The following is an 18392-nucleotide window of genomic DNA, read 5'->3' on the forward strand; positions in this document are numbered from 1 at the left end:
CCACAAGGGAGTGTGGCCGAGAGAGGAGACAGAGGGAGTGAGAGACAGCAGTGCGTATAAACACATACACACACACACACACACACATGCAAGCAGTGAACAAATTGCAATTTCACACACACGCACGCACACGCAAGCGCTTGTGCAATAAATAAATACTAGCGGCGTGTAAGCGCAAATGTTTTATAAAATATGGCCGCCCAATCGCAATGAAATGTAAATACAGTTAAATACGCGTATGTATGGATGTGTGTGTGTGTGTCGGCGCAATAAAATACAAAATACGCAATGTAAATAAAACATAAATAAAAATCAGTAAATAAAAGTGACAAGTATTAAAAATAGCGCATCCGCCTGCCGGTATTGACGCGCTGCTGTTTGCATTGTTGTTGCTGCTGTTGTTGCCTTTACTTACTGCGCTTTTTCTTTAGGCCATATTTAGCTGTATTTATTTTATTATCTGTGTTTGGTGTCGCTTAACAAGCAGATACTTGCGTTTTTTTGACAGTGCTGCCACCCTTTTTATAGAATAGTTCGCTTTAAAAATATATTTACTATATTTTGCATATTACTTAGCGGCTACTGCAGAACTTCTGAGGATATACATTGTTACAAATGTGGATTTATTTCGGTAATATTTCAGCAAACAACTAAAAGTACACAGTTCTTCACACTTTTCGGATGGAAAATTCCTTAAAAAAAAGAAAATATGTTAACTTCGGTGCACCGTAACTTTTGTCCTTTTCATTAAAACAAATTTTCGATACAAAAACTTTTTTTCAAAATTTGGCTAAGATACCTTGTGAAATGGAAAAGTTTTCCATAGGAGCACTTGATTCCAATCGTTCAGTTTGAATGACAGCTATATGATCTAGTGATCGGTACTAAGCAATTTCTTCGCTGATTGCATTATTGGCTTAGGTAATGATCCATATCCCTCCAGGGTTATGCGCTAGGTTTGGAAACCGTGACGTAAAAAACGCCCCCATGAAAATGAAACTACAGCCTTGGAATAGAAACCCCCTTTTGATGACGACCACAGCAAACGTAATAAGGACTAAGTTTTAAGGGCATGCACTTGGAATGTCTAGTCTCTTAATTGGGAAGATGTCGCTGTCCAGCTGATTGATGTCCTCGAAAAACTAAACTTCAACATACCGCTGATTTGCGCCCACGCCTCGACGGAAGAGAAGGACGATGTGAACAAATATAGTATACTATAAAAAGATTGTGAAAACAATTTTGGTAAAATCTACTGCGGAGCAAATTGTTTCTCGGCAAATAATTCGGTGTTCATTTTAACTACACCTAACTCACTGTTGCAGAAACTAGTTCAAATAGTATTTTACAAGGTGTGTTCCAAAGTAAAGAGGACTTAAAAAAAAACAGTACAAATGGCTTTTTTCGGCAAAACTAATTTATTTTATTCAAAATAGTCTCCTTTTGCTTCAATACAGCTATTTGCACGGTCCAAAAGCATGTCGAACGACTGTTTTAGCTCGTTGGCCGGTATGGCCGCCAGTATGCCGGTGCAAGCCTTTTGAATGGCCTCTACGTCTGCATAACGCTTTCCTTTCATGGGCAAATACATTTTTCCGAAAAGGAGGAAGTCGCACGGTGCCATATCAGGTGAATACGGGTAGTGGTTAATGATTAAAATGTGATTTTCGGTCAAATAATCGTCCTTCGAATGTTGGATCCTGAGCAATTTTTGGTCGTCAGTCAATTTGTGCGGAACAAACCGTGTCCACACCTTTCGTAAGACCAAATACTCGGTCAAAATGCGATAAATCGTTGTTTTGGAGATGTTGAATTCCATTCCCATGAATTTCAATAATGATTTCGGCTGGTTTTTGATGAATTCACACACAGTTTCGAAAGAATTTCCGGTGATCACGGATTTTGTTTGGCCCACATGTTGATCTTTGAAAACGTTGAAACCACTCGTGCACTCTGTTACGGGATAAGCAAGTCCAATTGCAAAATTCGAGATGTTGTCACTGAAGAGACACCCAACAGTGTGGAACGACTGTGAACCGACTGAATTGGGTTTGCCTTTATAATGGTCTCAACGGCAGATATATAGGATTTCCATCATTATGGACTTTTTTTTGACGGGGAGGTGGCACACTGTTGTGGATCTTCTAGTAATTTTCGAAGTTTGCAATTATGCGTTGAATAGATATGTAGCTCGTAATGGTCCTGACGAAAACTGTTTTGCGCAAAGAGATTTTGATATGATGAACTGGCAAATCTTATTGAACACACTGGCAAAATTTTAAATAAATACTTAATTAAACGTTACCGGGAATCCAAAAACCATTCTGCTGTTTCTTGATGGGCCATGACAAGAGAGGTATAAGTATATTTGAGTGAACCTGAAAACATGTGGTAGGCGCGGATACCATGCAAGTCATACTCTTGTAGGTTGAAGAATAATTAGAGCCTTAACGTATTATCCAGATTACTATGGAGGGATACGTTTGTCACGGTAGGCAACATTAGATTTGCGTGTGTGAAGAACATTCCTGGACAATCAGGGATGTCACTGTGAAAAGTTTTGTGTATATGACATTTAGTGTCCGTTTGTAGGACATTCCAACCCTGAAAGAGTTCGGACTATAGTAAGTTAGTTTTGGTATTCTCGGGTCGCTTAGAGTTGGAATTTCGAGGATACTGAGATTGCTGCAAAATGTTTGGTTTTGGGTGTTGCCGACGATTGTAAAGGCCCTTTTTGTGAAGAAGCACAGAGTTTGGCACAGCAATTCTAAAGCTCGCGATGCAGTCATCAGAACATGAATTGCTTGGAGCTGCTGCCAGTGCTACCCCCTGTTTGAGTTTGAATTTTTTTCTTCGAAAACGCTGTAATAAATGTTCTCCAATTATACGTACTAGATATCCTACCTATGCTTGAATGGGGTTATTCTGAGATAACATATAAAAGTTGAGGCGACTGACTCCGAATTTCGGTAGTAAATTTTAATAATTCGACTCGTTGTTCGATCGTATATCTTTCCATGATAAAATAGCAAACCTTACTGAAGATAAATGTCAAAAGAACGGGAAAAAATATGACGCCGGTCTAGGTTTGTAGTGCCTTATTGAAACCCTTTATAGAAAGTAAAACAATTGTTGAATACTGTTATAAAAATTGCTCCACTGTGAATATTTAAACCACTGATGAAGACAAATAAATAAATTTGAGAAAAAATATAGTTCTGTTCAGAGGATGTAACGAGTTTTTGTTTTGTTCGGGCTAGATGCAACGAAATCGTTTGTTGCTAAAGCGCCATGGAACGCACAGGGTTTTTGTTGATCAACCTCGGAAAGAAAAAATGAGAGTTGAAAGTTCAAAAGCATGTCGTTTCACGGTTAAACAAAGAACAACAAATTTGTATTTATTGAAAAGGTTTGCCAAAGTCAACCGTGTGCACCAACAGTAGCAACGCCTTTTTGTGGCACAAGCCAATCCATTTATGGCGAGTATTTTAGCGGCGCAATTACGAATATTGCATAAATGAATTATATATAGTTGGTGCAGGTGTAAGTGTGGTGGTCAATGCTTGTGTGTGTGTATGTGTGCGTGCCGCCGTAAGTTTTTTCGTGTTGCAAAGTAATAAAGATTTGCAGTTGGCAAGCACTTTATCGCTGTCTGTGCAGAAATTACGGCGTAAAACTGGTTGCTACGGCATTTCTATATAGGTATTGCTGTTGCTGTTGTTGTTACAGCTCGGTAAACAGTATTTGCATTTGCTGCAAATACCAAATTAATGGCTGTCATATTCAATATTCAGTTTGTACGCAATGTTGCACAAATATGTGTGTGTGGATTAGTGTGTGAGTGCATAAGTGTAAGTGTTGCCAGATGTTGGCACATCCATGCACATTTAGCTGGTGTGTATGCTGACGTTTATATCTATTTGCAATTCCGTGTGCATAGCTTGGCATAAAAGGTTCACTTAATGTGTCAATAAATCATCAATTCATTTGCCAACTTTCACTCAGCCATTTATTTATGATATTTTAGGTTCATTTTTCAATTTCTTTTTTCACTCAATTACAATTATGCATATGTGTGAATTTTAAATTTTGATAATGGCATGGACAGCAAATCAATGTCGACACATATACATACATACATATTTATGTATTTAAACACAAATTGGTTGTGAGTAAAAGTCAAAATTAATGTTTTATGGAAATTCGCAATAAATTTTTTATTTACAATTATTTACATAAAAATCAGTCAAATCGGTGAGGGTATAAGGCGTGCGACGCAAACGAAGTGCTAGCTAGAATGTTGATAACGTTTGAATATGTAACGGGTGATCCAAGTAGAGGTACTGTTTAAATAGCCTCTTTTTGGCAGATCACGCGTGAGTCGGTTAAGCTGTCAGGTTATTTTTGTTCAGTATTGATAGAGATTTCATCGTGGAAAGACTTATGTTTGAACAACGTTTACAAATCGTTCAACTTTATTACGAAAATTCACGTTTCGTAAAGAATGTGTTTCGCTCAACTTACGGTCCACATAATCGTCCTACTGAGCCTACTATTCGCAACACCATCACCCATTTTGTGACCCAGCATTCATTATTAGATAATATTCGACCGAATAGACAACGTCCAGCACGCAGTAAAGAAAATAAAGCAGCCGGAGAGTGTACACGAAAACCGTGGAGAGTCGATTCGGCGCCGTTCGCAGCAACTCGGACTGACGTACATATATAACAACTTAACACATTTTTCGTCTAGAACAGCTTACAGCTTGTCCAAGAACTAAAGCCTTTCGGCATTCCCAAGCGACATCACTTCTCTCAATGGGCTCTTGAAAAGTTCCAAGGAGATCCAACGTTTTCGAGTAAAATTTTTTCAGCGAAAAGGCCCATTTCTGTTTCAATGGGTATGTACGCAAGCAAAATTGCCGCATTTCGGACAAAGAAATACTTCAATAGATTCATAAGCTGCCATATCATCCAGTAAAAAAACGGTTTGGTGTGGTTTGTGAGCCGGTGGAATCATCGGTCCATATTTCTTCGATGAGAACGTAACCAGTTCCCACAGATCGCATCAATCAGTGAATTTATTGAGAGAATACTTCGGTGAAAGATCGTGTAATATCATACCGTTAGAATTTTTTCTGTGAGGATATATAAAGTCTAAGGTCTATGCAGAAAATCTCGCTTCAATTTCGGCTTTGCAGCAAAACAGCACGTGTGTCATTCGCCAGTAGCCAGTCGAAATGCTGGAATACGCCATCGAAAATTGGACTTAATGATGAACCATCTGAACCTTAAAGGGTGTTTCAAAATTAGGGTAGGACTTAAATATGCCGCCATTTATGTAGTAAAGTCTTGACAGCACTAAAAAAAAACCGACAGCTGACAGTTAGGCCTACATTATTGAACATTACTTCAAATTCCATCAACAAATGGCTGCTGATTTTTCGAGCAAAGCAATGAAACACATTTTCACTTTGATGAGATTAATAGCATCGACAAAATGGGTTTTCAACGAACCTTCATGTGATTGTCGAAAACCAAATGCTTCCACAACATGTCCCTGATTGGTGTAGATTTTGAGCTGGAGGCATAAGTGGAGCATACTGTTTTAAAATGAGGCTGGTCAAACAGTGGCTGTTACTGGTGCTCGATATTGAAGCATGAGAAACTATTTTTTTTTTTAATGATATTGATGCGGCCAATATGGGGTTTCAGCAAGATGATGCCACATGTTATACAGCCCCTGAAACACTTGAATTATTGCATGATTCCATTTCCAGGTTGTGTACTCTCTCGTTTGGGTGGCCCCCTAGATGGTGTGATTTAACACCAATAGATTTCTTTCTATGGCGTTATTTAAAGTCACAAGTATATTGTAACAAACCCAAAACCACAACTGCTATAAAGGAGAAGATTTAACGTTGCATCAATGAGATTGAGCCATATTTATGCAGATTCTTCTTCTTTTCGGGCGTAAACACGGCTTACGTGGTTATACACGGCGGGTACTGCATCGAATACTCTCAGAGCTGGAGTGTTTTCATCCAATCGGATGACATGACCTAGCTAGCGCAGCCGCTGTCTCTTAATTAAATCAACTGCGGTATTCGCCGTTGCAAATGCGCAAAGGATTATAAATCTTCCGCAGAACCTTTCTCTCGAAAATTCGTAACACGGACTCAGAAGATGTTGTCATCGTCCATGCCTCCGGACTGAGATGTTGGGTGCCTTGTAGAATTTAGTCTTTGTTCGACGTGAGAGGACTTTACTTCTCAATTGCATACTCAGTACAACGCAGCCCCGATTTTTTCTCAGTTTCAAAGTAATACGATGCAGGAGGCCTGGCTTACAAGCTCATTGGTTGTACAGTTCTCAACTGTTTCGTTAAGTACTAATATCTGGAGAACCGATTGAAGCTTCAGACAGTTTTGTGATTGCTTGACTTAGTATTGTTCGAGAACGCATTACTTAATAAGAATAAATATGTCATATTTTACAGCTTTTATTCGACAAAGTCGCAAACGCATCCCCAGTAGATGTAAATTAGATTATTTTTTATGTGCCAACAACTATATTGGTTTTCCAGGAGCTAAACATTGCATAAAAAAACATTCGGAACCACCGAAAACTGAATTTTTATCTGCGATTAGCCGTAAATAGATATAGTTATTTCTGAAACAAAAGGTCACTGGTAACAAAGGTTCACTAATTAGAATGTCAAAATAAAAGGTCGTGGTCGAATCTCGGTGAGCTAACGAAAACGGTTATCTAGACAAGATTGATGATTAGTAATGTTTTTATACAAGTATGTTTTATGTTTGGTGAGATTGGCAGGACATCTTCTACTCTCAGCTGCTTCCATGCGAGCAAACCTGTACATTCGGGCTGTCTAAAAGAAGCAATCGGCCAGACGCAGCTAACTTTGGCCAATACAAGTGGTATTGCGTGTTATCCGGATATTGACAGGCTACACACATCGATTGAGAACCACAAGATGCTTCGAGAGATTGGTTGAAAAGTTTTTATGCATTCACCTTATGGACCGGTCATGACACCGACTGATTACTTTTTGTTCCTGTCCACGGCGAATGATTTTGCTGGCGAAAAGTTCTCCTTGACGATGCTTTTAAAAATCGACTATTCCAAATTGATAACAACTTACAGAACAAAATGGTGTATTATTCACCTAAATCAGATACTTTTAACAATTAAAGTTATTGTCTTATAGCACTTTTGACTTTCTCCAGTAGAAAATTATAGAAATTTTATAGATCAACCATAGTAAAACACATTATTTTGGAAAAAATTTTTTTGTTTTTTAATCAACATAGTTCCCTTTAAGGGCACACACTGATTATAGCGACTTTTCGATACCATTGTTGTAATATGATTTGTCATTGCCTTAAAAATTGGCCTCAGTTTCAGTGATCACCTCTTTGTTCGACGGAAATCTCTTTCCAGCGAGCATTTCTTTGAGATCTGAAAACAGAAAGTTGTGGCTGGGAACCAAATGTGGAGAATGCGGTGTATGCAGCAGCAAGTCGAAGCCAATTCATGATTTTTTGTTTTTCTATTTACTGACTAGTGACATGGTGCATTGTCTTTGTGAAACCGCACATTCTTGTATTCAAATGCGGCCGTCTCGCCGACTTCGTCTTTCCAACTATCCAATAAGTATATGTAATAGTCGTTGTTCATGGTCATTACTTTTTCAAGTTAGTTATTAAAATTATTTAATGCACATCCCATCATACAGACGCCATAACTTTACCAGCAGGGTGTTGCGTTATTCCACGATTTAGCGTGGGTTCAACGTGTGCAGTTCACGTGGATGCCTGTCGATTGGATTTCTTTCATTGTCACATAACGATGCAGAACCTCGGGTTTATTGCACTTGAACATCTCCAAACACTGCTCCAAATCATCAACTCGCCGTTATTTTTGATCAAAAGTGAGTTCGCGCGGCAGCCACTTTTCCTAGAGCTTTCTCATAACTAAATTTTCGTGAATGATATGATGTAAACGTTCAGTTAATATTATTAGCGTTCCTGTGATCTCAAACAAATTCGCTTTACGGTCATATACAATTATTTTGTGGACTTTTTTGATGTTTTCGTCGTTAACAACCGCTTTTGGGCGTCCATTGCGTTCATCGTCTTTGGTGCTCATTTCACCACGTGTAAACTTAGCTTACCGATAACTGATGGTTGATTTTCCTGTGGTAGTGTCCGGAAACATTCCTAGCGGCCCAGATCTCTCCAAATATCACATTTTGCAGACTTCTGCTTTATGGCCTCGAGATCAACAATTCTCTGCAGCTTTCTGCTTCAACTTTCTCCTGCATTAATGCGCCCAGTCGCGTTATAGCAATCCTTTATAATAACTGTTTTTGGTAAATTATATTGACGCCTGGCTGATGGCTGCGAATATTAATTCGTCTGTGGCTACAAAACAGTCAACAGCTGGTTAATTTAAATGAATATTCATCAAAGCAGACAAGGAAATTTATGTTCATATTCGGATGTGTGCGCAGCAAACAAACTTGCGTACTTGCATATGCAAATATTCGCGAGTACACAAGCGCACACACATCCATAAGTGAACTCATGTGGAATCTACGCAGAGTGTTATATAAATATGTGTGGGTGTGTGTTGCAAGTTTCGCACACTTTCGCTCACGCGCGCGTCCAAGCAGCCTTGGAGTATACATATGTATGTATATGTGTATATTTAACTACATATATAGATAACGGTGTATATATTTATTGGGATGCACATGGCGCGCATATTCAAATATCCGCTGCAAGTAAGCGCGCTCTACAATACATACATGTATGCCTCTGTTGGTGTGCGTATTTATGTGTATGTGTGCGCGCTCGTGGTAATTCTTTGTCATACAATTTTAACTAGCGGTGTTCCAACGAGTCAAATTGAGATTTTCAGCAATCTTGTATCTCCAGCCGCCAACATAGCCAACTGTGCATAATCAACTGGCAGCAACAACAAAATTGCGGAGCACAACATTGAAGTACAGCCATACTAAATATGCACATCTATACATACGCACACACATACACACATGTAAGGCACTATTCAAGTGTGTGTGTGTGTTTATTGCACCTGAAAAGATGAATGGCTGGCAAGGCGAAAAGGGCAGGTTATTTGCTTGCACAAGCACATGGATATATAAATATATCTACACATATGCATACTTATGTATGTGTGCGTGCGACGCGTTTTATACGCTGCGTTGACGCCGAAGTTTGTCATCAAGTTTTACCGCCGCTCAAGCTTTGGAAATTACGAAAATTGCTACGCTTCCTTTAGTTTGCATATTTGAGTTGTCACTTGTGGAAAAGTAACAACAACAATTACAATTACGTTTACGCAAAACAACAAAATAGCGAATTTAATCTCGGCAAGCCATTGTTGAACGCAGCTTCATTACGCCCCCTCACGCACACATGTACATATATGGAACTTCATGTATGCCCGCGTTTGTTATTTATGCTAACAATTGTGATGAATTGTCGAACTCTGGCTGAGCGTTTTAGGTATTTTAGAAATGCATTATGGGATAAGCCTCCTCAACATCGCATATAAGGTTCTAAAGTAAGTGGCCAATGATGTGGTGTAATATTTTGCTTCAAGACCTGAATTGAAGTGAGATTGTCCGCATAGACTTTAGACTTTAGATAACGCCACCAAAAAAAACTAACGTTGTGATATATCACGATCCTGGTGGCCAATAGACCGACTCAAAATGTTAAATTATCTGCTCACCGAAGTGTTATCTCAATAAATCCATTGATTGATGTGATATGTAGGCCTTCTTGCTGAAACCAAATGTCGCCGAGATCACGAGCTTCAACTTCAGGCATCATCACGTTCGTTACGTTCTCACCGGCATATGTTATATATAAATACACATATACATACATACAAGGTGCGTTCCAAAGTAAACTTTTTGAATCTAGCGCCCCCTGGTGGCGCCATCTCTGTGCCGACTGGTGCGTTAGAATCTGCTATCTTTATCGTTTGTCCAGTGAGCATTTCAAGACATTTAATTGATTGGAAGTGAAGTTATTGCATTTTAAGTGTCAGTATGTTTGTGTTATCGGTGCGAAAATGAGCTTCGAACAAAGAGCCAACAATTAATTTAGTTTTAAAATTGGTAAAACTTTTACCGAAACGTTGCAATTGATGAAACAACTTTATGGCGATGATTGTCTATCCCGTAACAGAGTGAATGAGTAGTTTCAACCTTTCAAAGTGGTCGTGCGGACATAAATGACGATCAACATGTGGGTCAATCAAAATCCGTGATCATCGGAAATTCCGTCGAAACTGTGCCTGAATTCATCAAAACTCAGCCGAAATCATTATTGAAATTCATGGAAATGGAATTGAACATCTGTAAAACATAGATTTATTGCATTTTGACCGAACATTTGGGCTTAAGAAAGGTGTGTGCATGGTTTGTTCCGCACAAATTGACTGACGACCAAAAATTGCTCAAAATCCAACATTCGAAGGACGATTATTTCACATTTTAACCATTAACCACCCCCCGTGTTCACCTAATAATGCACCGTGCGACTTCTACCTTTTCGGAAAAATGCATTTGCCCATGAAAGAAAAGCGTTATGCAGACGTAGAGACCATTGAAAAGGCTTACACCGGCATAATGGCGGGCATACCGGCCAACGAGCTAAAACTGTCGTTCGACATACTTTTGGACCTTGCAAAAAGCAGAAGAAGACTATTTTGAATCAAATAAATTGGTTTTCTGTTTTTTTTTTTAAAGTCCTGTTAAATTTGGAACTTTTATCGCCATATTTCTTCAAAAATATATACGGCGATATACATAGATAACACCATGTAATAGGACAGTTTTCATCTTTTTCGGAGCACTTTAATCGATAAAGGTCACCGTTTGGACGGTTTCATGGTTTCTGATGTAAACCAGTGAATCCATGTCTCGTCTGTAATTAGTTCGATATTAAACCCTTCTTTTTCTTTACTGTCGTAGACATCGCTTAAGCGGTTTTAGCCCAGTTATCGCTATTTGGTGACAATTCGAGATAGGTTCTCCGCCTTATCTCTCCAACACAGTGGAGGTTCTGGTCTTCCTATGTTTCCACCGGCGGTTAATGAAATGAGAACCCACAAAGCTGGAATGTCCTCTTCTATCCGGACAACATGACCTAGCCAGCGCAACCGCTGTCTTTTGATTCGCTGAACTATGTCAATGTGGTAAGAAATATAATGTATATCATCGACTGCGGTACTCGCAGTTGCCAATGCGCAAAGAATCATAAATTTTCCGCAAAACTTTTCTCTCGAACACTCCTAAGGCCCACTTATCAGATATGTCGTTGTTCATGCATCTGCGCCATATAGCAGGGCGGGAATGATGAGGGACTTTTAGAGTTTGGTCTTTGTTCGTCGCGAGAGGACTTTACTTTTCAATTGCCTACTCATTACAAAGTAACACTTGTTTGCAAAAGTGATCCTGCACTGGATTTCGAGGCAGATATTGTTATTAGTGTTGATACTGGTAAACGAAATTATCTACGACTTGAACTTTTCCAGCAATAGATTGATAAAGTCACACGATAGGTGTTTCTGAAACCTCGCTTGGTATCGAATGGTTAGGAGAGATCCTTCCTGATCCTGATGGAGCTTTTGGTGTTGCTCAACGTCAGCTTACACAGGCGCAGTAGCTTTGCGGGGATACCAAGTTCAGACATACCTTCCACGAGTCTTTTCCAAGACTTGGCGCGTGGTGGTGGGTCGAAAGCAGAATTTCCAGGCCTAAAACCACACTGATAATATCCAATCACTTTTTTGACGATAGGCCTCAGGGTTTTACACACTAAGCTCGATAAGACCTTATATACGATATTAAGAAGGCTTATCCCACGGTAATTGGCGCCGATTGTTGGGTCCCCTGTTGAGATTTGGCCGAGAGAAAATCAGAAATAGCTAGACAAAGTTTAAATTTTAGACACATCTAAATGGTCTGAATGTAGTGAGTGTATTATCATCAAACCTAATGACAGGCTCTACGTCATAATACTCTAAGTATGTCTCGTCACATATTCAAGTCTTTATAAATTCGATATAACCGAAAAATGAAACTAAAAATTGTTTTTAGTATTTTAAATAAGTTAAAGACCCTTGCTTCAGTTTGGAAATAGTAGAAAATGTTTAAGCCAAGGTTCGGTGCTATATTTGAGCCCAAAATATATATGTAGTAGCAATTTCACCAAAGCTGGTGAGCTTACCAGTTCCTGCACCTTGACTCTGCTCACTTCGGAATGCGATCGAGTTGGATCACCAATGGCGTCTTGCGTTCTGAAACTAGACTAATGGACCTCACGTGGGGTTGATGACTTCCTCCTGTGCGACTGCAATATCATTTTGGCCTTTACTTTAGTAAAGTTCATCTTGCCGCAATCGTAGAAGTTCTTATTGGACACTGTCCAATTAGTATTGATGTGGGAAGGCTAAAAAACCTGGTGGACGCTAGTTGTCAAAGTGGTATGGAGAAGCTTGAGGTGGAAGCATCCAGACTCTTTCTCATCCATTGTCCAGCCTTTAAAAGACAGAAAAAAGTCTTACCTTCGGTGAACTATAGCCGATACTGACATTTTTGTCGTCTCAATAAATTTGTGATTCGACTCTTGTCATGTGATCTTTTATATAATAGTTTTAGGTACGAGTATAACAACGTCTATCTGGAAGCCAGTATTACCACCAACAACAATGTCAGCCTCGAAATCCAACGAAGAAGAACTCTTGCCAACAGCTGCTAATTCGGACTGAGTTGGCAATTGCGAAGTAAAGTCCTCTCTCGACGAACAAAGACCAAACTCTATAACTCGTTATTCCCGTTCCGATGTATGGTGGAAAGTCATGAACGATGACAATATCTGATAAGTCGGCGTTACGGGAAAGGTTCTGCGGAAGATTTATGGATCTTTGCGAATTGACAACGAGGAAAATTAAGAGACAGTGGCTGCGCTGGCTAGGTTATGTCGTCCGCTTGGATGAAAACGCTTCAGGTCTGAAAGTATTCGACGCAGTACCTGCCGGGGGAAGCTAAGGAAGAGAAATACCTCCACTTCTTCTCCTCCGTTGGAAAGACTAGGTGAAGAAGGACTTGGCTACACTTGGAAACTCCAGTTGGCGCCAAACAGCGAGAAAGATTGGCGCGCTGTTGCTAACTCGGCTATAACCGCGTAAAGGTGTCTACGGTAATAGAGAATAAAAGGTATCTTAACGGATGGTCGTTTTAAGCTAACCAAGTAGGATTCCTGTTAGAATTGACTTTTTAACCAAACATTAACCTAAGCTAAACTTATTACATTGATTGTTTGTGAATAGTCGTCTTTGTCTGTAGTAGAAACGTTAACCATTTTCTACTTTGAGCTTTTAACGAAGTGCTTCTAAAAACTAATCTCTCTTCCGTTCTTAATGTTCGCGGTCTGCTCCGATTATAGATTAACTATAATTGTTGGTCTCCTAAAAACTAAACCATAATTTTTTTAGTTCATTTACCGCATAGCATTTGATGCGTCTGTCGTCAACGAACTCTTATACCACCATAAAATTCGGGCATCAAGCGCATTATATGAGCATTACACCTGCCAATCATGCTTTTGTCGTGTGAATTTACACATTAGATGCTTTCAAATGCCGACACATGTAGACTGCTACAACAATAATGGCAAACAACCGGAGAAAATAAAAGCAAGCAACCACAAAAATTATACAAAAACTACGGATAACAAAGAATCGGAATTATTACCGCTAAGTAAATGCCGTTAAATGCTACTTGATGCTAAAACATTAAGTCAATAACACCTTAGCTTGGCCATTAAATACATTTTAATAGCATTTAACGCAGAAAAAATGACAACAACACCGCAAGACATTAAAGAGCGTGTAGACCGCGTGGCAAGCATACTCGTACACACTTGTAGCAGCTGATTTGTGATTTCATTTGCAGTATTTTAATAGCCAACCTAGAATGATACAATGCGCTGCTGGAAAGTCATAAAAATGCTTGCGACACGGCGGCTGTGTGGTGGCAAGCAGTCACCAGTAGGCAAGCGAAGAGTTAACCAGCACTAGCTGTCCAGTCCTGTCAGTAATCGCCACTTGAAATGTGCCACCGCCGCCGCAGCAAGGAGTTGCACACAGTTTTATTGTTACTGCTGTGTATCAGCGACACGCTCGCCACGCTCAGTCTGCCGCTTTTAAAACGCGTGATGCCAGACGGTGGCGCCGAGAGGGTGTTATCGCGCAAGAGGCGTTATGTAGCCTTTCCAGAGGGCTCTTCTTTGGCGGTGAGTGTGACAGAAAAACAAAAACAAAACCAAAATAAAAAAGCGAAAATTGTAAATAACGTTATAAACGATAAAAAAACGGAGGTGGTGCTATGAAAAGCCGCTGCCGTACAAATACAAAACAAGTGACAAACAGTGACAGTTTTACAACATTTTTAATTGCTTTTCTCGCATGCGATAATCGTTATTTTTTAAGGCCTCCATTTGTATGACCGTCGGTGTTATTGGCAATCCGAACACGGAATGGCTGAGTTGGGCCGAAAATTGGGGTGTGGCTTACGATCTGCCCAATTACGCTTGGGTGAAGGAGCATACGCGTGGCTTTAAGAAAGACATGGATGCCAATAAAACGAAAGCGATGGCCATGCGTCGCTCGAGACGTGATTTATTCGGCAAGCTCGAAACAATTATTGAGAAGTAAGTTGGCAATGAAGTAAGTAGTAAATAAAAAATTGATTGTTTTCGGTGTGACATAAGTGAAAGATGACTGTAAATGGTGAAAACGTGTGTGTAGTTGTTTGGAAGGCACATGTAATGGTCTTTTATGGCAGTGATATATCAGTGATATCATTTATTGGCCGAAAAAGAGTTGAAGTGAACTGAAATATGCTCAACCTATTGCTTTCTTAGCTCAGGTTAGGTTATACTGACCGGCTGTCATTCCATACGTAGATCTACTGGCTTTAAGTAATGCTAGAAGCAGAAAACAAGGAAGTCCAATTTAATTGAATTGAGTTGAAGTGTTTGCCATACAGAATGTCAACGCTTTTTGCATGTCTTTATAGAATTTCAATTTTCTCTGATTTTTGGTGACTTCCGTATTTCCTGTGCTGATGCGTTAGGTAAAAGAAGAATGACAATTCGGCAATTTCATTATTTACTTCGTTTCCCGCAATTCCTTTGTGGCCTGAAACCCGCTTTCTGGCGGCCGTTCCATCTACTGACTCCATGCCTCTAAGGATATTCTTTGACGTAACGTGCCGCCTGGTTACCGATTTATATATTATCTTCTTCTTTAAGTAATTTCCTTCGTTGTTTGTTATCTTAGCCGCTTTCCTGAACGCAAAGACTTCCAGCAGCTTGAAGGGCTGCCTGAGCTCTAGCTTCGAACAATATGTAGTTTTCGTGTCCTACTCCGTAAGTGATTTTTGATCGTCTGTATATAATGGGTTGTCAAAAAAAGTCTTGAATTTTATTGAATTTTTGTTTTTTTATTGAAATTGAAATGAATTTTTGATGACTCATGCCCAGCTCTTGACCGATGCTACGGCTGCTACTATGCCGGTCTCTTTCGACCAATTCAGCGATTTTATCGCAATTTTCGACGACAGGCCTTCCGGAGCGTGGCGCATCTTCGAACATCTCTACACCAGAACGAAAACGTTGAAACCATCGTTGTGCGGAGGAAATGGAAACTGTATCGGGTCCATAAACTGCACAAATTTTATTGGCTGCTTGAGATGCATTTTTGCCTTTATCGTAGTAGTACTGTAAAATATGCCGTATTTTCTCTTTATTTTGCTCCATGTTTGCGACGCTATAACTCACGAACGACTTAAAAGAAACGACAATCAATCAAACACGTGTTAGCGCTTTCCAATGAGCTTTCCAAAAAGGTATAGCATGACTCGATGCGACGAATAAAACTCGAATTACGCGCTTTCAGCGCCAACTAGCGAAAATACCGCAAGACTTTTTTGACAACCTATTATATGCTGTAAGTTCCGCTAAGGTTTAGTATGCTTCTACTCAATCCACCTTTTTTAGTGTGACTTAAAATCTTCTCTTCCAAATAAAACGTGAGGCTATATGGTCTATTTTATGTTATCCATCAACCTCTTACTTATTGTATTAACATTTTTCTTAATTTTATCCAAGCTCTTTACTTGCGGAAGTAGTAGACGATTCACTTCACATTGCCATTTAGAATAAGTTGAGAAAATTCATCTTCCTTATTGGTACCACGTCTATCCAAGTTATTTTGAACGGGTTCGCAATGCCGTTGCTACTCGAAATTTACTATATTGGGTTTATTCAACTTGCGAAATAAAGTCGGCTCTCTTACCACGTAATATTTAACAGATTTATAGTATCTTAAATATATTAAAACTCGAAATTTTGAGTACATCTAATATAGATACCAGATTGTAGGTACAGCGCAGGTACAGTGTGTACGAACAGTACTCCGGTCAGACTTCAGACACTACAAATTGACATTGACCGGCATTCACAGCGGAATCAGCACCTTCACCGACTCCCTCTCAATGAATGGTGTAGTTGGATTCAAACCACCAACTGTCGCAGACGAAGAGCTCGAGTTGCGCCGAGAATCTATAGTGACCTTTGCGCAACTTTGTTCTGGACACTGTAGCAAGCTAAGCTCTTACTTATCCAGAATCAACCTTGATATCGCAAATATATGTCCAGCATGCATGACACTAACCACCTCTATGCATGCCCAGCGAACCTCACTCAGCTAACATATCCCCCCCTTTGGTACGTCAATGTCGAAATATCAAGTTTCCTGGGCCTACCACCTAAGCGGGGACTAGATGACTGTTACAATAACACCAACAACAACGAGCATAATCATAGAGCTTATAAAACATTTGGTAGAACTAAAATTTCCACCTAGTTTTACCGTTACGATACCACCAAAAGTTTTTGCAGTTAGAAAGAGTTGTGCTACCAAATCCAACACACTCGGGCTATTATTAGTTACGGTCTCTGGAATATTTTGAACTAGGTTTTTTGCCTGCAAGAATCAAAAATTTTTAGAGCGTGGAATTAATCTCTTACCCTAAAGATGGCAAGCGAGATTGAATCAAAATGGGCAATATGTTATTTCATAAAATGTTTTACACAATAAAAAATTGTTTTTGAATTGCACTAAACGATCTAATAATTTAGAAAAATAATTTAACGATTGCGTTTCCGCGCACAGTTTATATGAGCACTCCAGAGCAGATTTCATCCAGAGCTTCAGTAATTGAATTTATGTAGCAAATACAAAAACAAAATAAAACAACAAGACTTAACTGACGATTTAGAAATCATTTTCAAATCGAATATTCGAAATTCGGTGCGTAAATGTGGCTCCCGTTCAAACAAACTCCTTTGGAAGTAGTACGCCTTACTTTATAGTTAGAAGCGTCTTGTTCCATGATGTACTGAACAAATTTAAATAAGTAATTTTTCCTCATAATCACATTTCTTCCACCTCTTCTTTTCTCTACGAATTGAACTTGTTTAGCATGGGCTTCACCGGACATGAATGCATTGCTCGTGCACTTTGCGAGTCGTCGAAGTACTTGAATGTCGAGAGTCAGAAGCGCGGGAATATGTTAACGGAAATTGTAAAGACCGTATTCAGGTGTGTAATTTTAGCTCGAATCTGATAAGCTTTGGAAAATAAAGATTACCATTTTGTTGCCTTTTTTTAATTATGTAGCTTCCCAACTGATCCAGTGTATGATGACGAACCGGATATAATGCATCACTATGATCGTATATATAGAAGAGCACGTCGCGAGGTACTTGATTGTAGTGTGGAGCATTCGCAATGCCGTTTTTCCTTATTGGAAATGATCTTTGGCAAATACTCCATAACGCCAGCAAAAGAAAGCCCACAATTGTTGTCGGGTCTGCATAAAGGACGCGGCTTTATGTAAAGTGATTTGTTGTGTTTTAAATTTAGATAATGGTTACTTAGATAAGCGTTAGAATTATAAGCTATAATTAATAATACGATTACGTAATAAATCATGTGAAACTAAAAATAGAGCACAAATAGCTTTTGATATTTGGTATTAAACCTCTATATTTCCAAATTTCAAATTTGTCATTCGAAAGAACATTCCTTGGCATTTATTTTTTGAAAATTATCTGCTCCAAATATTGGCCGCGGCTACGTCTCAGGTGGTCCATCCGTTGAGTCCAATATTCGATGACTCGTTCGAGCATCGAAGAGGGATTGTCCGCATAGACTTTAGACTTTCCATGTCACTACAGGAAAGTCCAAAGGTGTGATATC

General features: G+C 39.3%; 1 protein-coding gene across 1 annotated transcript; it reads left to right on the top strand.

The window, feature by feature from the left end:
* The first annotated feature begins 14176 nt into the window (after positions 1-14176).
* On the top strand, positions 14177-18030 carry LOC120768227. The gene is made up of 4 exons (XM_040094811.1): positions 14177-14359; positions 14556-14776; positions 17613-17732; positions 17811-18030. Exons 1-4 carry the CDS (start codon positions 14177-14179, stop codon positions 18028-18030), a joined length of 744 nt encoding a protein of 247 aa, XP_039950745.1.
* The last annotated feature ends 362 nt before the right edge of the window (positions 18031-18392 follow it).

Source organism: Bactrocera tryoni, chromosome 1, assembly GCF_016617805.1.
Source record: "Bactrocera tryoni isolate S06 chromosome 1, CSIRO_BtryS06_freeze2, whole genome shotgun sequence".
Taxonomy (NCBI): Eukaryota; Metazoa; Arthropoda; class Insecta; order Diptera; family Tephritidae; genus Bactrocera; species Bactrocera tryoni.